General features: G+C 41.8%; 1 protein-coding gene across 2 annotated transcripts in view; it reads left to right on the forward strand.

The window, feature by feature from the left end:
• The window catches only part of LOC137323781 (collagen alpha-1(III) chain-like), a 147,941-nt gene extending 129,483 nt beyond the window's left edge, over positions 1-18,458 (forward strand). The window contains exons 43-51 of one of the 2 annotated variants that reach the window (XM_067987704.1): positions 41-148; positions 1,867-1,920; positions 2,067-2,174; positions 5,270-5,323; positions 8,707-8,814; positions 8,918-9,212; positions 15,904-16,094; positions 16,877-17,119; positions 17,314-18,458. In XM_067987704.1, the coding sequence (XP_067843805.1) occupies positions 41-148; positions 1,867-1,920; positions 2,067-2,174; positions 5,270-5,323; positions 8,707-8,814; positions 8,918-9,212; positions 15,904-16,094; positions 16,877-17,119; positions 17,314-17,460 (1,308 nt within the window). In that variant the 3' untranslated portion in view covers positions 17,461-18,458. Of the gene's footprint in view, positions 1-40; positions 149-1,866; positions 1,921-2,066; positions 2,175-5,269; positions 5,324-8,706; positions 8,815-8,917; positions 9,213-15,903; positions 16,095-16,876; positions 17,120-17,313 lie in introns of those variants that run through there. The other variant, XR_010963444.1, reaches the window with a different exon arrangement.
• Positions 18,459-27,000: the final 8,542 nt, after the last annotated feature.

The raw sequence follows: 27,000 nt of genomic DNA on the forward strand, positions 1-27,000 counted from the left end.
TTCTGGTCAATGATGACTGTTAACCTTTTTTTGGGGGCAGGGGGAACGTGGTGAACCTGGCCCAGGAGGCCATCAAGGTTCCCCTGGACTTCTTGGTCCTCCAGGTCAACCTGGTCCATCTGGCAAACAAGGTGACAGAGGTTCATCGGTAAGTTTAGAAACTAACACATGCAACAGCTGATCACTGCATTACAATTTATGAATGGGTAAATAGCTATGCATTATTGGAATAATGTATTTGGTTCAACAAAACATTGTTAATTTAATTGATTAGGCATTCCTTAAAAACTTCAGGTTCATCTAAGATATTCTGATCCATCTGAGCATAGTACAGCTTTGCTCAGTTACTATTTTTGAAATAATTCACAATAATTCAATAATTTTCAGAAGGAAATTGGATAAATACTTGAAGGGGATAATTTTGCAGAGCAATGGGGAAAGGGCAGGGGCCTGGGACTAATTGGATAGCTCTTTCTAAGCGCCAGCACAGACACGATGGGCCAAATGGCCTCTTTCTATGCTGTATCATTCTGATTTATTGGCTCAATTTTGAAATAGTGGCGGGTTGGCGGGGGTGGGGGGCGGCTGGTGAAGGTGCGCGTGGCAAACCCGAATAAATAAAACTTGCCCTTTCCGATGCGATCGCATCGTGATTGATGATGATTAACGTGCTCTCCGGGTTTCACACCCAGCAGCCAGCCTGATTGACAGATTGGCTGCCGTCAGGAGCTGCAACTCGAGGTGGGGGAGAGAAAGAGATAGAGCGAGACGTCATCAGGCGCTGGAATGGAAGATCGGGTGGTGGGGGGGCAGTGGAAGATCGGGGGGGGAGAGGGTAAGATCGGGGGGGGGGGTAAGATCGGGTGAGACTGGGGGTGGGGGGTTGAGGAGGGGAAATTGGGGGGACATCAGAGGGGGAAGAGGGGGAGATCAGGGGGGACATTGGAGGGGGAAGAGGGGGACATCGCGGGGGGAGACATCGGACATTGGAGCAGGGTGGAAAGGTAGGTTGATTTTGTGTTTTAACTTCATGCAATGGTTTTTTGTTTAATTTATTTTGTTTCTTCTTGCCTGGTTTCACCAGGCGTGAATCAGAAACCGTGGGCAAGCCGCCCAGTTAAGTTAAAAATCATTCTCAGTATGTAATCTGTCACAAGTAAAGTGCCTTAAGTACCTCAGTGAGGTACATTTGGCTCTTTAACTATCATCCTGCCGGCTTTAATTGCTCACGTGCACACAGGTGCGTCTGTGGGGAACTTGGAAGTCAGAGGTTTGGAGCCAGCTTCCGAACCCGAACGGGATTTCCCTGATTTTCGGAGCCCCTCCGCCCCCACGCACCCGCAATTTCCCGGGAAAATCGAGCCCTATAATTCTATAAAATTTCAAGCAAGTTGAATTTTCTTTAATTTTTTTCCTGTTTCATGTACAAACTGCCATTCAAAGAAGCTGACATTTGCACTTAGCTGCTCCCTGTTCACTCATTCTCAACCAAGCAATGGGATGGATTGCCTTATGTTGGCAGAATGTGCCTTCACCAGGTGGATAAATCTGCAGGAGGAAGTCTATGACGGACTGCAAAGTGTGTTACCACAGGGCAGTATTTATGACTGAAATAAAAACAGAAAATGCTGGAAATACTCAGCAAGTCACGCAGTACCTGTGGATAAAGAAACAAAGTTAACGTTTCAGGTCGATGACTCTTAGTCAGTATTTATGACTGACATGGAGAAGTCTATTGTCCAATTTACCCTGGTTTCTTGATTTGAAGTAGACAAAATTCCTCCAGAATAATTTAGAGTTAGGCATAAAGTTTGAGCACAACTGTTCTTAACTCTTTTGTTTTCTCCTGCTGTCAATTCTTTTTAGGGACCTTCAGGTTCACCGGGTTCTCCAGGCCGAGCTGGGGCTCCTGGACCCATGGTAAGTTGGAGATGGTCTGTTTCAGGAAGTCATAGCCAAATGGTTTAATTAGACACTAAATTGTTAACAAAGTGGCATATATTGAAATAAAATTTAAGTAATGCTTTTGCAAACCCCATAACATAATGCTTTTGCACATTTTCCAGGGCCCACTAGGTCCACGTGGCAATAAAGGTGAAAATGGACAGCCTGGTACAAACGGTATCAAGGGTCACCGGGGGTTCCCTGGTGCGTCAGGTCTGCCAGGGCCTCCTGTAAGTACTTTGTGCTTAGACTGGAAGTCATAGAAAACAAGATATAGCAACATGCTTTCAGAGTACTTAAATTTGCGTTTAACATACTTATGCATATCAACCAAGGGCAAATTCGTTTAACAGAGGTGTAGAACCTCAGATCAAATCGATATTCAAATTTTGTATGCTCTTTGGGTTAGTTTTCCTAGTTCCTAACCATAGGGTGACAGAGCATATCACTTCTGGGGAGAAAAAAACTGCGAGGATATAGACTTCAAAACTCCCGAAATATGCTTAATGGAGCATTCAAAGTCATGAAGGCTCAATATCTCAATGTTGTTTGCAGGATATTGCTGTGTGCAAAATGAATGCTGCATTTGTGTAGATAACAGTGGCTGTATTTCATAATTCATCATGTGAAGCACTTTGAGATGTTTCTGAGAAACATGGTATGGCATGGAAATTTTTCAATCAGTGTCCACCAGGACCTGGGAAACATAAGGCAGTGAGTCTGAGAGAGAGGGGGCAGTATGATTTAGGGCTGTCCATTGGGGAGGCTGGATCAAATACGAGCACTGCTTATGAATATCGAATGTGAATCCATATCAATTTAAGTCACAATAACATTACTGCTGTTGAGCTTTTCCAGCTACTGTTGGCTCTAATTCACTAGCATTCATATTGGCTTAATTTACATACCTCCTGGGAAATATATACATGAGAGTGCTTTTTCCTAATGATGCTGTATTCATACTGGATGCTGCTGTTGTGCAGGCCACCCATTATTTTACTTGCACATATATGTGTCTCCCGTGGCATTGAAAACGGGTGAGGGGAATTCTCTTCCACAATCCTGTCCGAAGTCGAGCAGGATCATGACAGGGAATGACAGATAATTCAAGCGGTGGGGCCCACCGTTGTCTCACCAAGCCAACCGAGATTCTTCTCACTCCCACCCTTGCTGGGATTGCCGCTGGCCCCGTCCCTGGTGACGGCAGGGTGAGGTAGGAGGCGAGTGTGTATCCCCAGCAGATTTCCCTCCTGTCTGCTCCACTCACCACTGCTTCCCAAGTAAGAGGCACTGAGAAGCAGCGTTAAAGGCCCTGAGTTCCCCCATGAAGGAAGAGGGACAGGTAGCTGCCTCCTATCCTTCCCTTTGCCCACCAAGCCAAACTGAGGCTTGGTTTAGCATGGTGGGCAACGGGAGGGGGGAAAGCAGTAGAGGCAGCTGAACAGATGGGGGTAGATTTTGCTCGGCCAACTGGTGGAGCGCGCCAGCTGGCTGCCTTTCCAGCAGCAGAGGCTGAAGCCATTTTGAGGCCTGAGATGGATTTAAATCCAACTGGCGAGGTGCAGATGCCAAACGGGCATCTCGATGGATTTGAGCCGGTGCCAGCAGTGAGGCAAGGCCTGGGGATGAGGGAGTCATGTTGTCGATCAGCGGCCCACATTATTTTTGTGTGACTTGAAGGAGCACTCCTGCTCCTCCCAGCTCTATAAAAGCGATTTAAAACTTAGGCTTTTGGGGCCTCTTCAGCGATACCACCAGTAAAACTGGTTGGAGTGCGCACGGCCCACGCTCCAACCAATTCTGTTCTAAAATGGCAGTAGGGGTCCAATGCATGTCACAGGACCTTGATTCGCATATTAAAAGGGGCTTACTGCCTGAAACAGGCAAGCACTTCAGCCGCCCTGCAGGTAGGTCCCTGTGAAAATGGTGGCATTCAGAGCATCGGAGTTAATGGGCAGTAAGTCTACCGACCCCGTTTTGAGGCTGTTATTGCCTCGTTAATGCCAATTTTGGTGAATTAAAATCAGCCTCATGGTCTTAATCTTAATGACAAAGAAGTGCATGAGCTCATTGCAAAATCTACCTGAAATCTTGAGATTAACTCCTCGCTGTGGTATGTAAGTTGTTGCAGAAAAATAACACAGGGTGGAGGGATATAAATAAATAATTAGAAAAATGATTTTAAACACAAGGACATATACATAGCTGACATAACTTTGAACCAAGCAGAGAATTCCAATGTATCACATGAACTCTGATTCATTCCCACTGTTTATGATTCCTGATCTTAGCCTAATATAAAAATGATCCAAGCATCACCATTTCAAATAGCTGGTCATGCGATAAACACATAACAATTACAGTTTCTGATATTTTATAGAACTGTTTTCTCTTTCACTGTTTCCTATAAGTGAACCTTATCAAGTATAATTCAGAATCTGTTCATTTGCAAAGTTGCATGCCCATAAAGATTAACAATTACCCTGCTTGCAATGATCTGCACTACACTCTCTGCCAACAGCAGAATATTGCTCAAAATAGTTTTTATAGTCTAAAACAACTACATTTATGTAGCTAAAAGAAAATATAAAGCAAAATATATTTGCCAGATACTCAAGTATAAATTGAAATGAAGTAATAATGAGAAAAGTTCATAATGGGTCAATTACCTTTTTTGAAAAAATCTGGATATTAAAGTCTCTGGTTTGGCAGATTTTGCCCACCTGCTGGGTTTTGATGTTGGTTGGAATTGAACTATGATGTATGTAACATAATCCTTACACCTACAGTTCTCCTTCTGATCAAATCTCAGAATTCAAACATGGGTGCTGACATCAGGAGAGAGGGGCTAAGGGGAAAGAATTCCCATGTCAAGAATTTCCTTCACCTTGGTGTACAGGTGGCTCAAAGTGCAAGTGGGGTCCACCTTTGGATCCAAACATCGTAAGAATACCAGCACTGTGAAATATATTGACCCTTTTATAAAGGGCGCCAATTGGACAGAAAGTAGAATAATTTCTGAGCCAGTGGCATCAACTGACCAAAGAGCCATTCGCCAATGCTACTTTTCTTGCCATCCTGTGACAGGCAAGATGCACCCATGCTAGCTTGGACAGCTGCCTAACATGAATGAAATGGTTGACTCCATCCTGACTCCAGATGCATTGGCGGGGTCAGGAGCGGAGGTCACCAGTGCCTGCTGTGCCACACTTACGGCAGCAGAGCAGGGCTGAGGATTTTTTAGGGCCCTTTTCTCCAAAGATTTTGTTTGTGTGATTTGTCCTTTTATTTTATTGGGAAAAGTGAACCTTTTCTTTTTGTCTAGGGTAGTAGCGGGGAATCAGGTCAACCTGGAAATCCTGGAGTTCAAGGTGTAAGAGTAAGTAAAGTAACACATTTGTAAAAGATCATATTTTAGACCTGTCATCAAAAATATGTCTTGTATATCATAAGGAAATAGGCACAGACTGATAATTTCATTATTATAAAGATTATCAGCTAAATTTTATATAGACTGCCCAAAACTAATAGTTTATAAGAAGTATGACAAATACTGAATAGTGATTGCAAGGCAATATCCATATCATAGGAAGGAATATAGGAACATTAGGAATAGAAGCAGGTCATTCAGACGCCTGGGCCTGCTCCGCCATTCAATTAGATCATGACTGATCCAGAATTCATAAATGTCAGGAGCAAAGTTTGAATTGTTTGTAACTATTGGCTCAATGAAATTATTGATTAAATTATTGCCTTTTAATCATTCCAAGGCACCTGTCAGGGCCTGTTTTTGTGACTGTCATTGTCAATATTCACCATCACTAAGCTGCATATTTTTAATGCATGTTGACATTCGCACAAAATCAGTGCAAGTAATAGGCTCCAGTTCATTATCTGAGGATTCTATGGGCAATGTGGGACCAATTTGCCTCACGTCTCTCCACCCAGGCATGTCAGGTAAAGAACGGCAGACATGCGCACTCCCCGAGTTGACCTGAACCCACTCATATTTCTGGTTTCAGGCCATTCCCATCCCAGGACATTCCCCAGGTGGAAGAACATTCCTTGGAATGGGCATGTATCCAAAATCGAAAGAGGAAACTTGGCCACTACTACAGGTCGAAGAGGCCTGTAGTAGTGACCAGTTTTGGGGCCTTCTGGCTGCTGTCCAAAAACATCAGCCAGATGGCTTCCAGCTGTGATCATCCTCCTTGCTGGTATTGAAAAGCAAAGCATTATCTGTTTGGAATTGTGAGAAAGTTGGTGGCTGCCTCTTCTCAGACCTCCAAACTGAAGGAGCTCAGTGCAATATTTAAGGCCCACTTTCAACAAAGAGAAGGAAAATCAGCTACTATATCTTCCTACTGAAAATTTCCCAGACCCCCTACCATTGTATCATAAAAATAAAAATAAATAAAACCATGCTCACTACATTATATTAACTGGTGTTAAAGTAATTCTAAGATGCTTATCTACTTACATTTTTCATGACCTTTTAATTCCCCAATTCACTCAATGTTTTGTACAAATTTGTTATTACGTCTGTACTGTTGTACTCTATGTAACTATTTATAATACCCAAAAATCTGTTGACCATTTTTCATGGCTTTATCTACCTGCCCTCTTATTTTCACTGTTCATCCACACTCTTCAAGGTCTTTCCATTGATTGTATATTCTGATTCATTATTTTTTAATCCTAAAATATATTATTGCACACTTATCCACAAGGATAAGGGACCCTGTACTCAGCCCTGGGAAGCACCACCTCTAACCCTTCTCCAGTCTGAGCAACACCTATTTACCCTAACTCTTTGTTTTCTGTCCATCAGCCAACTTTCTATCCATGTTGCTACATTTCCTCTTATACCATACACTTGACTTAGAGATAAGCTGAAAATCTAGACTTACATTGCTATTGGCACTGAAAGACTCCAATTTTCTCCTTTATATCTGTGGCTCAACACCCCAAAAAACGCATGTGTAAAAGAGGGATTGCTGTTTGCCAGTTGCCAGTAGTCAGGTGGGAGGGTAATAAAAGGCCATCTTGTCAGGATTTTTTGACTGTTAAAATTTTGCTGCTCACTACTTGTTTCTTGCCATTTTTTGCACCTCATTCTTGCTAAAAGGTTCAGTAGTGCTCCTGAAGATGTCACTTTTTTCATCTGTATACATTCTCCAACAGGGTCCATGGTGTTTCCCTCAGGCTTTCCCCTTTACTTTCTGGCTCAATTTCCACAGGTACAAAATGATGGGACCTAAGTCATCATATGTACCCCTTTCGAAAGTGCAATTTATTTTCTCAACAGGAAAAGACACCATTTCACCCATGTGTAGCTGGTGTTCATTGTGAGGTACTTTGTTATGCATGCAGCCATGATTCCTTTGTTTTAAGGCAATCCACAATCTCGCCACCGTTCATGGGTCAAAGGTGGGTTTCTAGATGGCTGAGGCTACATTTTGCAGTGGTGGTTGATGATGCTGGCTCTCATCCCAAGGAACGGCAATACAGTGAGGCTCATGATGCCACCAGGATTATCATTGAGCAGACCATTCGGGTTCTGAAGGCATGTTTCGGATGCCTCAATAGACCTGGGGGAGCATTCCCCCACAGTCCAGCATTGTGGTGGTCTGCTGTGAGCTGCACAATTTTTCCATCCACAAAGGAGAGCTGATCAATTACCTGTAAGAGACGGTGAAAGTTATCCAAGGTCAACAGGCAGTCGAGGCCTTGATTGAGGAAGGACTTGTACAGATGGACCTGTGGCCAGCTGCCATACATCTGCAGGCAGTGCTCATAATGAACATCTTCAGCTAAATCAGATCCAGTTCCACTGCAAATTCATTTCTGCCATCATGGTTCCCCTTTGTCAACTACATCATTTCAGTCACATGCTAACATGTAGCTCTTCTCCGCAACTGCCAATGCTCCTATTTGCATAATATCCTGCCAGTCTTTCTCCCAGGCATTCCCTCACCTTGCCCCCAATCATTTTGCACATATCCTGTCAGTGATCAAAATATTTTATTCCAACCAAATCTGTGTGCATTACTACTGTTTATTTAATCAATGTGCCTTCCCTTGGAGTTTACAATTGTGTGCCCTTTCAATCCTATCCTCCTACTTCTCCTTGTTGCTCTCCACTGGCAGGAGGTTTTGAGGTGACCAGCTGGTGCCCTCATCTCAGGGCAGCTGAGGCTCCAGTGCGACCTGCTGTCATCTGCACCTCGTGGGCTGCTGCAGAGTCATCCTACACTTGGCTGCTTTCCCTCACATGTAGGAATCTGAGGGGGCTGCAAGCGGGCCTCACATAGCACTGTCCTGAGAGACTGAGAGATAGACATTGGTATGCATTGCAGCAATTTTTCGGGTGTAAAATGGGGGCAAAACATACCAATCAGGCAGTGGAACAGCCTGTGCTCAAACTACGCAGGCATTGGTCTCATTACTCAATTTGTGGGACCCATGATTTAGGCGTCCTGGGCAGATACCTAAATCAGGCAGACCTCTTGAATATGTTATTGAGGGGTCTAACACCTGTTGAAGGACCCCTTTTCAAAATCAGTCAGCGATGAGCTGAGCAGGTGTCGGGCTTGCCATGCCCAGGATTCTCCAGTGGTCCCCATAGCTGCCAACAACAGGTAAGTGTAACAAAAAATTGTCTAAAAAAAATCCCTTTCTGTGAGGCTAGGGTTTTAAAAATTTGCAGACAATGAATTTGTGTACATTAATTCCTCTAATTGCTATTTGCAAACTTTTAAGGGTCCTTCAGGTTCGACTGGTCCCCCTGGCAAAGATGGTAACAGCGGTCATCCTGGCCCTATTGGTCCTCCAGGTCCACGTGGCTTACGAGGAGAATCTGGCCCCAGTGTAAGTAAACCAAACTCATGTGAGGTTATATATTAAAATTACAAGTAATTATACTTTAGTAAGGGAACACTAAATATAGGCAATATTGTTTTGAACTCCATAGGGTTCTCCTGGCGATTATGGCCCATCCGGTCTTCCTGGTCCTCCTGGTCCTCCTGGTCCCTGTTGTGAATCACCAATATTAACTGGTGATGGAAGGAAGGGTGTAGAGTATCCAGGAAGTTACTACTATGGCGATCAGCCTCGTGACTCTGCAAATGTACAGGGGACAGAAATAATGTCTGCCCTGAAATCCCTTAACAGCCGAGTGGACACCGTCCTGAGCCCAGATGGATCGCAAAACAGCCCTGCCCGAAGTTGCCGTGATCTAAGGTTTTGCCAACCAGAATTCAAGAGCGGTATGGAAGCCATTTGAGGAGATAATTACATTTTTATCGTATATCATATACTGCATTAAATTCATTACAACTTATGAATGCAATTCTGGGAATATTTTCATTATCGTTGTTTATAACATTTTATATGAACATACAAAAATGTTGGGCAGGAAAAGATCGGCTGGTCCATCAAGTCTGCCCCACATTCATGATGCTGGAGCATCCTAACGAGACACTTCCACCCCACTCCCACCCTGCAGCCGTGTAATCTTCTGGGAGAGGGAAAAAAATAGAGAAAAACCCAGGGCCAATAAGGAGAAAAAAATTCTGCAAGATTTGTTTCCGACCCCCTCTGGCGATCAAAACCTGTCCAGGAGATCACATGGAGCATGTACTCATTATCTGCTAATCCAATCTTTATCGTTCAGTTCAATTAGTCTTTTTGTCCCTGACAAAGATTAATTCCCATTTTTGAATCCATTGACAATTCCAAAATGAAAAATGGCACAATTTCAAATCCAAGATTGCCCACTTTCTTTTTACATAAGGGTAGTGTCGTTGGAGATATTATCATACAAATAATAACATGCTTATATCATGTTCCTCTGCTATTTTAATGGAGGTGTTAATAAAGAAAGAAATGGATTAATGTCTCTGTTAAAGTAGCAGAGGGAGGAATGTAAAACAAATTCATTTCTACCCTTAAATCTTACATAGGTGAAAAAAGGGATGAGGTCCTGCAAGGTGAATTTAAGGAGTTAGAAGATAAATTAAAAAGCAGGTCCTCAAAGGTAGTGATCTCAGGATTACTACCAGTGTCACGTGCTAGTGAGCATAGGAACAGGAGAATAGAACAGACGAAGGCGTGGCTGCAGGGATGGTGTAGGAAGGAGGGATTTAGCTTCCTGGGACATTGGGACCGGTTCTGGGGAAGGTGGGACCTGTACAAGCGGGACGGGTTACACCCGAGCAGGATCGGGACCGATGTCCTCGCGGGGGTGTTTGCTAGTGCTGTTGGGGAAGGTTTCAACTAGAATGGCAGGGGGATGTGAACCTGAGCAGGGAGACAGAGGAGGGGGAAACAAGGATAGAAACAAAAGACAGAAAGGGAAGAAGCAATAGTGGAAGGCGGAGAAAACAAGGGCGAAAAACAAATAGGGCCATAGTGCAAAATAATACTAAGATGACTAGCAATCTTAAAAAGACAAGTCTGAAGGCATTGTGTCTTAATGCGCGGAGCATTCGCAATAAGCTAGATGAATTAACAGTGTAGATAGATTATTAACAGATATTAATTGATATAGTTGCAGTTACGGAGACATGGCTGCAGGGTGACCAAGGATGGGAACTGAACATCCAGGGGTATTCAATACTTAGGAAGGACAGGCAAAAAGGGAAAGGAGGTGGGGTAGCGCGTTAGTAAAGGAGGAAATCAATGCAATAGTGAGGAAGGATATTGGCTCGGAAAATCACGATGTGGAATCTGTATGAGTGAAGCTAAAAACACCAAGGGGCAGAAAACGTCGGTGGGGGTTTTATATAGGCCCCCAAACAGTAGTGGAAATGTAGGGGAGGGCATTAAACAGGAAATTAGAGACGCATGCAAGAAGGGTACATCTATAATCATGGGTGACTTTAATCTACATATAGATTGGTCAAATCAAATTAGCAATAATACTGTGGGGGAGGAATTCCTGGAGTGTGTACGTGATGGTTTTCTAGACCAATACGTTGAGGAACCAACTGGAGAATAGGCGATCCTAGTCTGGGTATTGTGCAGTGAGAAAGGATTAATTAACAATCTTGTTGTGCGGGGTCCCTTAGGGAAGAGTGATCATAACATGATAGAATTCCTCATTGAGATGGAGAGTGAAGTAGTTGAATCCAAAACTAGAGTCCTGAATCTAAATAAAGGAAATTACAAAAGTATGAGGTGCGAGTTGGCTATGATAGATTGGGGAACTTTACTAAAAGGGATGACGGTGGATAGACAATGGCTAATATTTAAAGAATGTGTGCAGGAATTACAACAATTATTCATTCCTGTCTGGCACAAAAATAAAACAGGGAAGGTGGGTCAACCGGGGTTTACTAAAGAAATTAGGGATAGTATTAGATCCAAAGAGGAGACATATGAAATTGCCAGAAAAAGCGGCAAGCCTGAGGATTGGGAAACAGTTCAGAATTCAGCAAAGGAGGACAAAGAGATTGATTAAGAGGGCAAAATAGAGTATGAGAGTAAACTAGCAGGAAACATAAAAACTGACTGTAAAAGCTTCTATAAATATGTCAAGAGAAAACAATTAGTGAAGACAAATGTAGGTCCCTTAGAGTCGGAAATGGGGGAAATTATAATGGGGAACAAAGAAATGGCAGAACAATTAAACACATACTTTGGTTCTGCCTTCACAAAGGAGGACACACATAACCTCCCAGAAATGTTAGGGAACCAAGGGTCCAGTGAGAGGGAGGAACTGAAGTATTAGTAAAAAAATAGTGCTAGGGAAATTAATGGGGCTAAAGGCTGACAAATCCCCAGGGCCTGATAATCTATATCCCAGAGTACGAAAGGAAGTGGCCCTGGAAATAATGGATGCGTTGGTGATCATCTTCCAAAATTCTATAGACTCTGAAACAATTCCTACAGATTGAAGGGTGGCAAATGTAACCCCACTATTTAAAAAAGGAGGGAGAGAAAAAACAGGGAATTACAGACCAGCTAGCCTAACATCAGTAGTGGGGAAAATGCTAGAGTCTATTATAAAAGATGTGATAACAGAACACTTGGAAGCCATTAATGGGATTGGACAAAGTCAGCATGGGTTTATGAAAGGGAAATCATGCTTAACAAATCTACTGGAGTTTTTTGAGGATGTAACTAGCAGAATAGATAGGGGAGAACCAGTGGATGTGGTGTGCTTGGATTTTCAGAAGGCTTTTGATAAGGTCCCACACAAGAGGTCAGTGTGCAAAATTAAAGCACATGGGATTGGAGGGAATATACTGGCATGGATTGAGAATTGGTTGACAGACAGAAAACAGAGAGTAGGAATAAATGGGTCTTTTTCCGGGTGGCAGGCAGTGACTAGTGGGGTACCGCAGGGATCAGTGCTTGGACCCCAGCTATTCACAATATATATCATTGATTTGGATGAGGGAACTAAATGTAACATTTCCAAGTTTGCAGACGACACAAAGCTAGGGTGGAATGTGAGCTGTGAGGGGGATGCAAAGAGGCTCCAATGTGATTTAGACAAGTTGGGTAAGTGGGCAAGAACATGGCAGATGCAGTATAACGTGGATAAATGTGAGGTTATCCACTTTGGTTGTAAAAACAAAAAGACAGATTATTATCTAAATGGTGATAGATTGGGAAAAGGGGAGATGCAACGAGACCTGGGTGTCCTTGTAAACCAGTCGCTGAAAGTGAGCATTCAGGTGCAGCAAGCAGTTAGGAAGGTGAATGGTATGTTGGCCTTCATTGCAAAAGGATTTGAGTACAGGAGCAGGGATGTCTTACTGCAGTTATACAGGGCCTTGGTGAGACCACATCTGGAGTATTGTGTGCAGTTTTGGTCTCCTTATCTGAGGAAGGATGTCCTTGCCATGGAGGGAGTGCAACGAAGGTTTACCAGACTGATTCCTGGGATGGCAGGACTGATGTATGAGGAGAGATTGGGTCGACTAGGCCTATATTCACTAGAGTTTAGAAGAATGAGAGGGATCTCATTGAAACATATAAAATTATAACTGGGCTAGACAGACCAGATGCAGGGAGGATGTTTCCGATGGCTGGGGAGTCCAGAACCAGGGGTCACAGTCTCAGGATATAGGGTATGCCATTTAGAACTGAGATGAGGAGAAATTTCTTCACTCAGAGGGTGGTGAACCTGTGGAGTTCTCTACCACAGAAGGCAGTGGAGGCCAAGTCATTAGATGTATTCAAGAAGGAGATAGATAAATTTCTTGATGCTAAAGGAATCAAGGGATATGGGGAAAAAGCGGGAACAGGGAACTGAGTTAGACGATCAGCCATGATCATTTTGAATGGCGGAGCAGGCATGGTTAGGGCCGAATGGCCTACCCTTGCTCCTATTTTCTATGTTTTATGTAACTTTCACTATGTCCAGAGCCCTTTCAGAATCAGACAATTACCATTGCTTATTGTACCATAAACTTCCATTAAATGGCCAGGAAGGTTTTTACTTTAGTCCCTTCACAGCTGCCAGAGAGACAAGATACTTACATGGCTTATTAGCTGGAACCAAGAGTTCTGGAAGTGAAAGAACTATTGGCTATATAAATCCTTATTGAATAAACAGAGGGAAATTAAAGGCCAGTTTATTTGTTGGCTGCCTTACTTCATAAGGCAGAGATTTGTGGGCATCTTTCTACAAAATTACTTATATCTACTTTTCTTTTTTACTGAACACAATTTCTGAATAAAACAAAGCAAAACATGGGTTGCAAAAAAAATTAGATCCTTGCGATTCTTTTGTGGAAGTGGTAAGAAAATAATTAAAAGTGCAGACACGTACACGAATGTAAGGGTAAATTTTCCATTTCAGGAAATTATACAGCCCAGCACTTGATTTTCCATCATTAAAATTAATGGACAGAAAAATCATGGGCTGTGAGTATGTAATTTCCCAATCTGTACTCCCAGCGCATAAGCAGAAAATAAACCCTACGGAGCCTTGATTTTCAGAATTTATTAAAAGCTTTTGTGGAGTTTGCAAGAGATACACTCCTTGAGAATATGATGACTAACTGCAATAATAAAAATTCACCACAAGTGACACAGATAATACCCTCACATTACCAGTCATGGCTAGTACTGCATACCTATTATTTTTATTGTAGTTTTTAATTGAAAAACCACAATAATGCAAAATGTGTATTGCAAAATATTGCATGGCAGTAAATATGTTGTCTGAGATGTTACAGTTGAATTTTTGGTGCGGGCTTTTCTTGGTCATAGCAGGAGTTAAGCTTGCCTGAAAACTAAGCTTGCTTCAAATTGATTCAGATATTTTGAATTACTCAGAGCTATTTCCTAATTTAAGTAACTGTATGCCTTCAGGGTTAATTCTATGCCCCCAACATTGTAGGCCTGATTCTTTTTACCTGTGCTCCTTGTGACTGCAGCTTCCCAATGGGAAGGCAGAATTGTGGAATTTGCCCAATCATGCACCACAAGGAGTGGCATTGTGTTGTGGAATGCTTAACTTGCAACCTTTGGATCCTTTTTGCACAGGCCATTTAAAGCTGCCCACTACCCACAATTAAGAAAAATTGTAAACAGATACTGTATCGTTAATCTTCAAAAACAAAGTTAGAGAAATAGATTTGTTAAAACAAATGGGGCTTATATATTTTTTAAAAGTTGATGTTTAATGTTGAAAATGCATCTTTATTCTCTTCCCCGGTTAGTAATTTTGAAGTTTTCTATAGCTGATTTACTTAAAGCAGATAATCTTTGACTGGTATTCAGAAATGATTTGGAGTAGGTTATATGAAACATGATATCGAAATTGCTGATGACACAAATGTAAAGGGTTTATCAGGCAGTGAGGAAGAACTGTAAAAGACTTCAGGAAAACAAAGGCAGGTTGGTGAAATGGGCAGACAGGTGACAGACACAATGTAATGCAGAAAAGTATGAAGTAATGCATTTTGGGAGGAAAAACAAGGAATGGGAGTATACACAATGGAAAGTTGCTCAAAGGAGTAGATGAACAGATAGACTTAGGAGTCCAAATACATAATTCTTAGAAAATGTGAGTGCAGTTGGATGTAGCCATAAAAAGGCATTTTAGGTATTATAACTAGGGGCATAGAGTTAAAGAGCAAAGAATTTATGACATTTGTACATGGCAGTGGTTAGGTCACAGAGTACTGTGTGCAGTTTTAGGTGTTCCAGTAAAGCTATAGAAATTGTACAGCACTGGTTCATCAGTTTAATGACAAGGATGAGAAATTACTTTTATGAGGAGATACATGAGATACTGAGACTATTTCCACTGGAGCAAAGAAGGCTAAGAGATTGATTAGAGATTTTTTTTAATTATGAAGGATCTTGATGGTGTGACTAGGGAAAGAGAATGCGGAATCAGCAATGAGGGGTCACCAATTGCAAATTGTTACTATGACAGTGAGAAGAGAGATTAGGAAAAATTTCTTAATGCAGAGAGTTATTGGACAATGGAACACGTTGCCAAAGAGAACAATTAGGCAGGGAACATTGTATTTTTTCAAGGGATGACTAAATAAACATTTGACCCAAACCAGTTCTTTGACATTTATGGCCAGGATTAATCTTTGATCACACCCTACAAGGTGAATCCATAACTGCACAACAGTCCAACAAGATAATGAGCTAACAGTCTGGCAGATGCCAATCAGTTGATTGGTAAGCAAGAATTGTTCTAGTGGGACATTAATACTCAACAGCTTTGCAATTAAAATACTAACACATTAAGGATGTTTAGCTCTTAAGAAGGTTACTGTAGATCTTTCATTTGTCTAGCCAATATGTTGGATTTGAAATGAACACACAAACCCCAGCTTGAGTTTGGTATTTTTAAAATACAATTACAGAAAAATAAGAAATCATGGACAAAAGTGACAAATTGTTGTCAGTTACAATGAAAGTACTTTAAACTTGGCCTGGTAGATCACTAAGAATTATGCTTTGATGTCCACGTTATAGGAGAGTACTGGATTGATCCTAACCAAGGCTGCAAGATGGATGCTATCAAAGTACATTGCAACATGGAGACTGGTGAGACCTGTGTGTTTTCCAACCCCAGCAACATCCCACGCAAGAACTGGTGGATAAACAAAAACAATGGTAGAAAGAAGCACGTGTGGTTTGGAGAGTCCATGGATGGTGGTTTCCATGTAAGTACTGTCAGACTATTAAGTCATAAAACATGGCACAATGTAACACAAAAGGAGATGCATAAGGCAATAAATGTTTTTAATATGGGTTTAATTGTCTACCATAAGATAACTGTTCCCAGGTTAACTAATTTGGAATTCACTAAATGTTTGAATCCCTAGACTAAATTTCATAATTTGAAGGTCAAACTAAATAATTTTTGAGGCAGCACTTTAAAACATATATGCATTACTTTCATATCAGTACAGACCAACAATGCCCTAGTTTTTGTACTGTAAGATTTTTTTTTCTTTGGGTGCCCTTGTTTTACACATGTGAATATGATTCAAAATCAGAAGCAATCCTTAATCCTTATATCCTTTGGAGAGGTCATTTTGGAAATGAGGGGGTGGGGGTGGGGGAGCGTGAGATTGGTCTTTGCCAGTAACATGAAAGTCCGTTTAACATATCGGCAAGGAAATTTGCACCCAGTGTAAAATGGACTGCCAATTCGATGTGAGCCCATTTCGCACTATTGGCGAAGAGCAAATCCATCCACAAGGAGTTTTTAGAATTTGTATTGGTCTGTAAAGCTTTTATCACATGTATTGTTCTATAAAACGCTTTCTAATTATACTAGCGGTTCAAGAAAAAGGCCCACCACCACCTTCTCAAGGGCAACTATGGAAGGACAATAAATGCTGGCCTTGCTAGCGATGCCCATATCCCGAGAAAGATTAAATAACAAAAAAATCTCTTGATTATAATTGAATGAATTCAATGAAAATTTCTATTTCCATAGTTTAGCTACGGTGACAACATTGTATCAGAAGATACTGTTGAAATCCAAATAGGATTCCTTCGACTCCTTTCCACTCGAGCATTCCAGAATATCACCTACCACTGTAAGAACAGCATTGCCTACCTGGATGCGGAGACCGGAAATGCAAAGAAAGCTTTAAAGCTGATGAGTTGGGTTGATGTTGAGCTCAAAGCTGAAGGAAACAGAAAATTCAGATACAGCGTCCTTGAAGATGGCTGCACTGTAAGTAGCACAAAAAAATCATGCATGATTGATCGAACAGAAAACTATTTAGCCACCATAGAACCATAGTTTTTAAGTCCATTTTAATTTAGAACTTCGACATATGATAACATTTCCAAAGAATATGATCTATGTCAACTGCCGAGCTAACAGGATGAAGGTAAAAACTAAACTTTATTTCTGTTTGCTTACAGAAACACACTGGGGAGTGGAGCAAGACTATCATTGAGTACAGAACACGGAAGACTATTCGTCTGCCTATTATGGACATTGCACCTGTGGATATTGGTGCTGTGGACCAGGAATTTGGTGTTGACATTGGACCTGTCTGCTTCTTGTAGTGACCAAGATTATTTGAACACAATCATTTCCGGCGCATAAACAAAATGAACATGGGCTGATTCATCTCTATAATGCACTTATCCACATGCTTAGATTGTGGATCTCCCAGGATGAAATAACTTCCAAATCACTAGTCATCATTTTGATAGAAATTGTAGGAAATATCAATATGGAAGACGTGTAACAAGACAATTTTGCCAAACAAGTGTACAAATAACTATTTCTTTATGGTGCTTAACACTGGGGTGAAATCAAGTAATATAATGTTATAGTGTGCTGAACATTCCCAACATTAAATCTGACCCATCTTTCTTACCAAGCTGAGAGTCACTACGTGTAGAACTTGCCCAGTTTCAACTACCTCATCATGGACAGAAACTGAGATAAGTTTGATGCTCCCAAGAAAATATCGCACTAGTCATTTATAGTCTCGAACTCTATTTGAAAACACAGCATCATATTTCCAGAGGCAGTAAATTTGAGGATGATTCAAGGACAGGTACTTTGTGTGAACATGTACTTGGTTATTATTGATGCTGCCAGCAGACCAAACAGAAATAAGTTTTCTAAATACCCTGCAAGTCACTGTGTGTTCAGCTGATTATTCATTGGTGCTTGCATTCTTGAGTCTGGTTTTGTCTTTAAATTGGTGCTATTTTAAGAACAGACCTTCTAAAACTGGGCAAAAATCCTTTATAGTTTCTGTCTGTTGCTGTAATGGTATTTCATTGGTTTCTTGACGATGCATTCCTTCTTCATATATATTCATTTACTGATCAATACTAGATTATCACTATTTTACCAGCTTGATGCTTTCCGTTTGTAATTCATATTTCTAAAATTAGACACGTGGATAAAGGATATCAAAGGTTCCATTGACATTTTTTACTTATGCAACTATCAATTTTTCAGTAGAAGAGGTCAGGCCTTTTCTGTAATGCTGCTTTGAATGCTTATCTGTCATAAAAGAAACAAATAAAATGTACTGAAAAATTAATTGTTTTGGTTTTTCTATTTTAAATTGGGTAGCTCTAGGATTGTGCAACAGCCATCTTCTGTCAGGATTGCTGCTTGGTCTCCAGGTAGAGGCATGACACAGCTTATAAATATTGTATTTATCAGTGGGAAAAACAAATTAACTTTTGAAAAATAGGTTACAGGGACATCCATTACTAAATCATGTCAGGGAGGGCTGCAACAGCTATCCTCTGGGTCCCACCACATTCTATCTATACAACAACAACTTTCATTTATATAGCACCTTTAACGTAATAAAATGTCCCAAGCTGCTTCACAGGAGCATAATCAGACAAAAAAATTGACACTGAGCCAAAGAAGGAGACGTCAGGACAGGTGACTAAAACCTTGGTCTTAAGGAGCATCTTAAAGGAAGAGAGAGAGGTCGAGAGGTTTAGGAAGGGCAATCCAGAGCTTAGGGCCTAGACAGCTGAAGGCACGGCCTCCAATGATGGGGCGAAGGAAGTCAGGATGCACAAGAGGCCAGAATTGGAGGACCACAGAGCTCTCGGAGGGTTACAGGGCTGATGGAGGTTACAGAGATAGGGAGGGGCGAGGCAATGGAGAGATTTAAACAAGAGGATGAAAATTTTTAAATCGAGGCGTTCGGGGATCAGGAGCCGATGTAGGTAAGTGAGCACATTTACCTTGCTAGTTTATCATAGGTCTTTCCTTCTGATTGAGTCAACATAAAATCTAGTGTATAGTTTACAGCTTCATGGAGGATTTTGTGATGATGTATTCACCAGTACAACCTTAAGACTTTGCCCGCAGGGGAAGAAATGATCAAGTTTCTGGTAGACTTCACATAAACATGGCAAGCCCCACCGGTTTTAGTAGCTTCTATTTTTTCCCCCCTGATCTTATTAAAAATATGGAACTCCCACTATTTAAAACAAAATCTCTGAATTGGGAGTTATTTTGTGCTTGAATTTGTAGTCTTATGACTTTTTATCTTCTATGTACTTTTAAAGCTGTGTAAATCTCAACAATCTCAATGCAGAAATCATCTAACAAAGCATGCACACAACCAGTTTAGCATGGAACATTTTAGCATTCCTTGTGCAGTTGGGATGAGGGTTCGAAAGCAATTATTTTCAAATCAAACTAATCTCTTGGAATTCTATGATGTAAGAGTTGGTGGGTGAGGGTGGTTGATAAGTGACACTTATTATCTGTGTTGACTTTGAACTTTGTCTAAAATGGTAGAACATTTATCTCTATAAAAGTGACCCTGGTGTAACTCATTTTGTAGGCGGCATAGCCTTCCGGAGTATCTTCATTATTCCCTGTCAAAGCATTGGAGAATTTTCTGAATGCATGCATAACTAGTTTTAACTTTCCAATTAGTATGTAATACCACATTAGCTATCAATGGGAACAGGATATCAAAGTTTGTGGAGTCTGCCTCTAATGTTTTAAGGGATTTCTGCCAAAGTGCAAGCTAACAAACTATAAAGCTATTTCCTTTCTGAAGAGTGTGGGGAGTGTGGGCAAAGCACTGAAGGCATGGACGTGGGTGAAACTTTGACAGTGTAAGGGGAGAAGTGAAACATTGCTAGTGAGTACAACATACTAAAGTATTGAACTGGGTTTCTTACATATGGGGCTCGATGTTAGCAGGGCTGCGGGTTCGCGGCGGGGGGCTACCCACGCGCCCGGTGAAATCAGTCTGCCCCCCGCGCGATCGCAGCCTAATTGGATCCACTTACCTTGTCTTTTGGGTTCCCCACTGCTGATCTGCGCGTCGGGCGGACTGCGTAGTAAGGTCTGTCAGCTGGAGGAGCTCTATTTAAAGGGGCAGTCCTCCACTGACAGATGCTGCAACAAATAGAAAAAATTACAGCATGGAGCAGCCCAGGGGGAAGGCTGCTCCCAGTTTAATGATGCCTCACTCCAGGTATCATTAGATGGGGTGAGAAGGAGAGGGAGGACAGAGCTCTTCCCCCTGGCGGGCGGGAGAAAGCGGCCTGCCTCTGCCACCAGGAAGGCCTGGCTCGAGGTGGCAGAGGAGGTCACCTGCACCACCAACATATCACCCACCTGCATACAGTGCAGGAGGCGCTGCAATGACCTAAGTAGGTCAGCCAAAGTGAGTACACTTACTCATTCCCCTACACTCCATCTGCCACATCACCGCCCCCACCCCACATCTCCTTCTGCACTGCCAACACTATTCTGTCACATCACCCCTCACACCCACTCAAAGCTCATCCTCATCTTACCTGCACTTACTCACCTCACCAGTACTCATCCCGCCACTACCACTCAACCCAATCCTCATACAATCTCATGGCTCTATCTCATACTCACCCTCTCGTGCATCTCTTTCACAGTCAGCCTCACTCAACCTGCCACTACCTGTGCTGCAGCCACAGGGCATGCATCACATATGTGCAGTAGGAAGCGTAAGGCAAACGTGTCGTGAGCATGAAGGGGATGCACAAGGGTGTTTGAGGGTTTGTCGTGGTTCTTACTTATATTGAATTTCTGACCAACTCACATTACATATTATATTGGCACCACTACTGCCACGTCTTTGCGAATCTTGTCTGATTTGTGCAATAATGCCCTTTCCTGAGGATCACAATGAAGACACACAACTGATGCCACCCATTGTGTCACTGCAGAGTGGGTGTAGGTGTATTTGCAGGGCTCTTTTGTGGAGACGTCGGCGATGTCCCCGGTGGCACCCTGGAAGGATGTGGAGGAGAAGTTGTTGAGGGCAGTGGTGACTTTGACAGCGACAGGTAAGAAGATGGTGCTCGGGCCAACTGGGAGCAGCTCGGTATGAAGGAAGCTGCAGATGTCCATGACTACATGTCGAGTGACTCTGAGCCTCCGTGTGCACTGCTGCTCAGAGAGGTCCAGGAAGCTGAGCCTCGGTCTGTGGACCCTGTGGCGAGGGTAGTGCCCTCTGCGACGCATCTCTCTCTGCGGTTGCCCTCCCTCCTGCCGTGCAGGTGGATGTGTCACAGCACTGTGTTGTGGAGCTCCACGTGTCAGAGGTGGATGGCGTGGCCGGCGAGGCTGGTGATGCTGTTCGCCCTCCGAGGAGGTCATGACTGCAGCTATGGTGACCCCCATCAGGAAGATGTACATCTGAGGGGGTCCGCAAGGTAGGTACATGTCTCTGGACCCCGGGGTAAGTATGCAAGTTGGTGACTTTGATTGTCAGGAGGAGGGTGGTGGAGGCCAAACTTTGTCCCAAGTGACGGAGTGGCCTCCTGCAATGGGTGAGGGTCCCCCCCCCCCATTCCACCTGTCAAATGGACCTTTGCAGCTGCCACAGGCTGATGGCTGCAACATGTCCATTTCAACTGGGAGTGTTTCCCCCAGTATGGGAAACAGTCCCAGTTGTCTATAAAATCCCACCCCTCCTCACATATTCTCTTAATTAGGTCAGTTAATGACCTGAAATACCTACGTAAATACTTTTAAGTGGCATCCCGCTGGCTTTAATTGCCTGCGGGATTCCCACCTGCGGGGGCTGCGCACGCCGGCGCGTCTGTGGGGAACCCGGAAGTGGGCGGGTTGGAGCCAGGCTCCGGACCCGCTTCGGGATTCCCTGATTTTCGGAGCCCCCCCCCCCGCCAGGAACGCACCCGATTGCGGGTGCTAAAATGAAGCCCACGGTATCAATTTGCAACTTGAACACAAATATCACATTCCCTGGGAAACATGCTGACATTAGTAGAACTGAGAGTTTTTCCCCAGGGATCAACTGAGCATATATAATTCACTTAGCATTATGAAACGACTGTAACACATCCTGCTTTAGATACCAAAAAGTTTCTAATTGTACTGGTCACATCAAGCAATGTACTAGTTAGTAATGCCAATGCATTTTATGTTGTGTTTATGTATATAAACTCAGAGGGTGGTAGGTCTGTGGAATTTGCTGCCCCAGGAAGCTGTGGAAGCTACATCATTGAATAAATTTAAAACAGAAATAGACAGTTTCCTAGAAGTAAAGGGAATTAGGGGTTATGGGGAGCGGGCAGGAAATTGGACATGAATTTAGATTTGAGGTTAGGATCTTATCAGCCATGATCTTATTAAATGGCGGAGCAGGCTCGAAGGGCCGATTGGCCTACTCCTGCTCCTATTTCTTATGTTCTTATGTTCTTATATATATCCGTTAATTAAATAACTGGGTGCAGAAATGGTAACCTAATTGGACCACAACCCCCATAATTAGTGAGTTGTCAGTCAATGCATGAGTAAGAACTTGAAATCATTATTTCCCACTATTGTTGACAAATAAAACATGCAGTCAGTCCAGATGCGTAATGCAATAACAATGCTCGATTTAAACTATTGAAAGCAATAGCTTTCAGAAATCAGTAACAGAAAACTTCAGCACGTACAAACTTTCTAAAGAAAAGCTTCGACTACCCTCTGATTCTTTACTTTCCGACTGAACTTGAGCAAAAATCTTGAGCAATTACCACAATTAAGTGTCAACCCAACCAGCTCCTAATCTACCATCTCCTCAGCAATTTATCCCTTTTAGTTCAATTCCTTTACATGACAAAAATGCATTTTTCCATTGCATTACCACAGTTTATTCTGGCAGCAAACCAATTTCCTTTTTACATTCAGAATTCAAGTCAGATAATTGCAGTTTTAAATTTGACTATTTTGATTAGATTTTCAAAAACCAGCATATGCATTATTAAATTGTTGCAGGGTACAAACAATCTTGGATACTGTCAGCACTGGTACTAACGAATCTGTTTGTGCTCAACTGCAACTTCAAACAAATGCATAGCTGACCTTGATCCCACTATAAAGATCCAAAATACCAAAGCACTTCCCATTTATCAGAATTCCTCATCCATGTGTAATACCTGACATAAAATGTTCTGCAATTATATAGTCCTAGATGTCCAAAGCTCAAAATGTTTTGGGTTTGGTAAGTGACAGTCACTAGCAGATGCTTGTAAAACACTAGTAAGATGTTTTAAACACGCCTGCATTGTAACAGAAGTGAAATAAGTCAAGCTTAAAATACAATAATTTGTTTTTAACTTGGTTCATTTGTACATGAAATAGAGGTGATATTTTTGAAAGAAAAAAAATAATTAATTGCATTTTTATAGGACCTTTCAGGACCTCAGGACATCCCAAAGCTCTTCACAGCCAATGAAGAACTTTTGAAATGTAATCACTGTTACAATGTAAGGAAATGCATCAGTTAATTTGCACACAGGAAGGGTCTACAAACAGCAATGTGATAAATGACCATATAATCTGTTTTAATGATGTTGGTTGAGGGATAAATATTGTCCAAGATTCCAGGAGAACTCTCCTTCCCTCCTTCAAATAGTGCCATGGAATCTCTTATGTCCACCTGAGAGGGCAGATGGGGTGTCGGGGTCTCGGTTTCAGGTTTCATCAGAAAGACAGCACCTCTGACAATGCAGCATTGTAGTGTCAGTCTAGATTATATGTTCATGTCTCTGGAAGGGGGCTTGATAACACAAAAACTGTTATTTCCCAATTTCATGTCCTTCAGTTGGTGAGTGCATTTGCTCTTGACATCTGGAATACTTTTTAGCCTTTTGGTAATACCAACTGATAAAATGACTGCACTCACCTACACAGAAACAAACATCATATTGGCTGAGAATTGAGAGGGAGATGGGAAGCAGAATAAAAGTAAATTCTCTCATGTTTGAACATAAACACAAATAGGGGCATTTTGCTGAAATAAAATGCACTAACAGCAGTTCGGAGCTTTGTCAATAGTCAGTGGTTATACACACCAGGTGTAGTACTAAACCATATAAATCAGGAATGGCCAAGGTTTGATTGCTGGTATGTTCTGAGTTAGTGAGTCTCAGCTAGTGCAGTGATGGTGCACCACAATTAGTCAGTGTCTCTTGTCTAGGGGATGGTGAAAAAAATCACAACCATTCTGTTCCTGATTGCAAATCTAATGACTACTGTTGGAAAGGAGCCATGATGTGGAGATGCCGGTGATGGACTGGGGTTGACAAATGTAAGGAATCTTACAACACCAGGTTATAGTCCAACTGTTTTATTTGAAAATCACAAGCCTTCGGAGACTTTCTCCTTCGTCAGGTGAGTGTGGGATTCGGATTCCATGGAAGGTTGCCGCATTTATAGTCAGAGAACAATACCTGGTGATTACAGATAATCTTTCCAACTGCCCTTTGTCAAGGCAATCAAAGTGTTCAGACAGAGAGGTGTTACCTACAGGACCACCGAATACACAAACGGCCAGAACAAAAGAAAGAGAGAGAAACATCCGAAAGGAAGAGAAAGACAGAGAATGACCCATTGTATTAAAAACAGATAACTTTTTTTTGCTGGTGGGGTTAGGAGGAAGCCTCCGAAAGCTTGTGATTTTCAAATAAAACAGTTGGACTATAACCTGGTGTTGTAAGATTCCTTACTGTTGGAAAGTACACCTTTAGCTGTGGGGTCTACAGTGTCAAATGGCTTGCCAAATTTCACTGTCACACAAAGAAACAGGATAATATAAGTGAGGTGCTGATAATCATGGAATCATACCCCTGGTAGAGTCACTACCTCCAAAATATAAATGGAGAAGATTGAAAAAAAAATGTTGCTTTGCTGATAAGTTTATCTAAAGGTTAGCCTCAAACAGTTGATGATGATGCAGAGTACCTTTAATTGCAATAGTGATCGTCTCAGAGCGTGAATTAAAAAGGAGAAACACTAATGGATGTCATCGCTGCAAGAAGGATTGGTTCTTTATGAAGTGTTTTTTTCTTCAGCACTCCTATAATGTTTGAAGTGGAATAATTTAACAAATATGGTTAAATCAGCAGATGAGACCTGTGTTGGCTGTGATTAGAATTAGTAATGTTTACTGCAGGTTTATTGAGTCAGTTGATTGCTTGGACCTGTGAAAACTCACAATTCAGAGCTGAGTAGGCATAAGATTGTTCATTAAAGATTATTGATCATTAGATGAGGCTCAATGTTCAGGAATGTAGAAACTAACCATGGTAAAAAGTACTTGATAACTGCAAAGGAAGCAAAGAATGAAATGGTGAGCGCTCATAGTCTCCCATTGCACATATTTTAAAGAGAAAACAGAAAATAACAGGCCATGAAAGTGGTTTAATAATCGCTGGTGGAAATGTTTTAAATAAAAGCAGAAGAGAGAGGGAGAAAATAAAGAAGAAATAGAGGAAGTGAGGAAATACCTGGACAAAACTTATTTATATTATTTCAATAATCAAACAGTAGAAGAGTAAATACAAGATGCATCAGGCCAAAAAGGGGAAGAAAGATTTTTTAAAAATTAAAATATCTGAAATATTGGATCTGTTGTCCAATAGCAATCATTGACTAGCCACAGGTGTGCCTACAGCTGACAGTGTTTTAGCCGCATGCACTAATTTTATTCGAAAACATCTTGCACATAATGCACATATTTGTAATTTATATTTAATTAACCAATATCCACCACCTTTCAGTGTGAAACTTTGCAGTCTTTGTCACTAAAGTTTGAAATTTTGGCATGAATTTATCAGAGACATCATATTTTAATGCTGTTTCCAGATTTTGTCCAGCAGTTGTAAGTGGATGTAAATGATCCCAAGGCACTGTTCGAAGAAGAGCAGGGGAGTTTTCCCAGTGTCCTGGCCAACATTTATCCCTCAACTAACACCTAAAACAGATGATCTGGTCATTTATCTTATTACTGCTTGTGGGACCTTGCCATGTGCAAATTGACTGCCACCTTTTCCTACATTACAACAGTGATTACACTTTAAAAATACTTCATTGGCTATGAAGAGTTTTGGGATGTCCTAAGGTTATGGAAGGCGCTATATAAATGCAAATCCTTTCTTTACTTTGACTTCACCAGAGAGATTGCTGAGAATATTGACTCGGATAATGAGATATGGTAGACCCGCCCCTGCTCTCCATCCAGAGCGGCGGTTGGATGGTGATGGTCCTTTGCCATGTTGTGCCCTGTTGGTGCAACTCGTTATTGGTTGGGTTTGCTTTCTTCTGCTGGCCTGGAGCAGTTATTGGTCGAGCTGACCATGTTGACCGCTCCCCTCTGGTGTTTCCATGGTACTGAAGAATGCCGTTTGACCTGTGTTACACACCATTTTAGCAGATAGCCACTAAGCAGTAACCAAGGAAGTAAAGCACATAAAATGATCAAAATCACTCTCATCAACTGGAAATAATTTTACCAACTTACGTTATCAAAACCTCTAATAATTTTGAACACCTTCATCAGATCTGATCTTAACCTTTGTTCCAATGAAAAGATTCCATTTCTTTAGCCTCCCCTAATGAATGTTGTGTAGAAAGATTGCTCTTTTATACAATGCTATCTGAGTACAGGAAATTAAAAACAAAATAATAACAGAGGTGGGTGTCAATAGTTTTAGGTCCTGAGCTTTCCTAACCATCCCAATTGTAATGGACTTTTGAAAATGAATTCTTGGAGAGGTCTGATTGACAGACAGCACAAATTAATAATGCCTCTATCTTCATGTAGA

This window comes from Heptranchias perlo, chromosome 7 (genome assembly GCF_035084215.1).
Source record: "Heptranchias perlo isolate sHepPer1 chromosome 7, sHepPer1.hap1, whole genome shotgun sequence".
Classification (NCBI taxonomy): Eukaryota; Metazoa; Chordata; class Chondrichthyes; order Hexanchiformes; family Hexanchidae; genus Heptranchias; species Heptranchias perlo.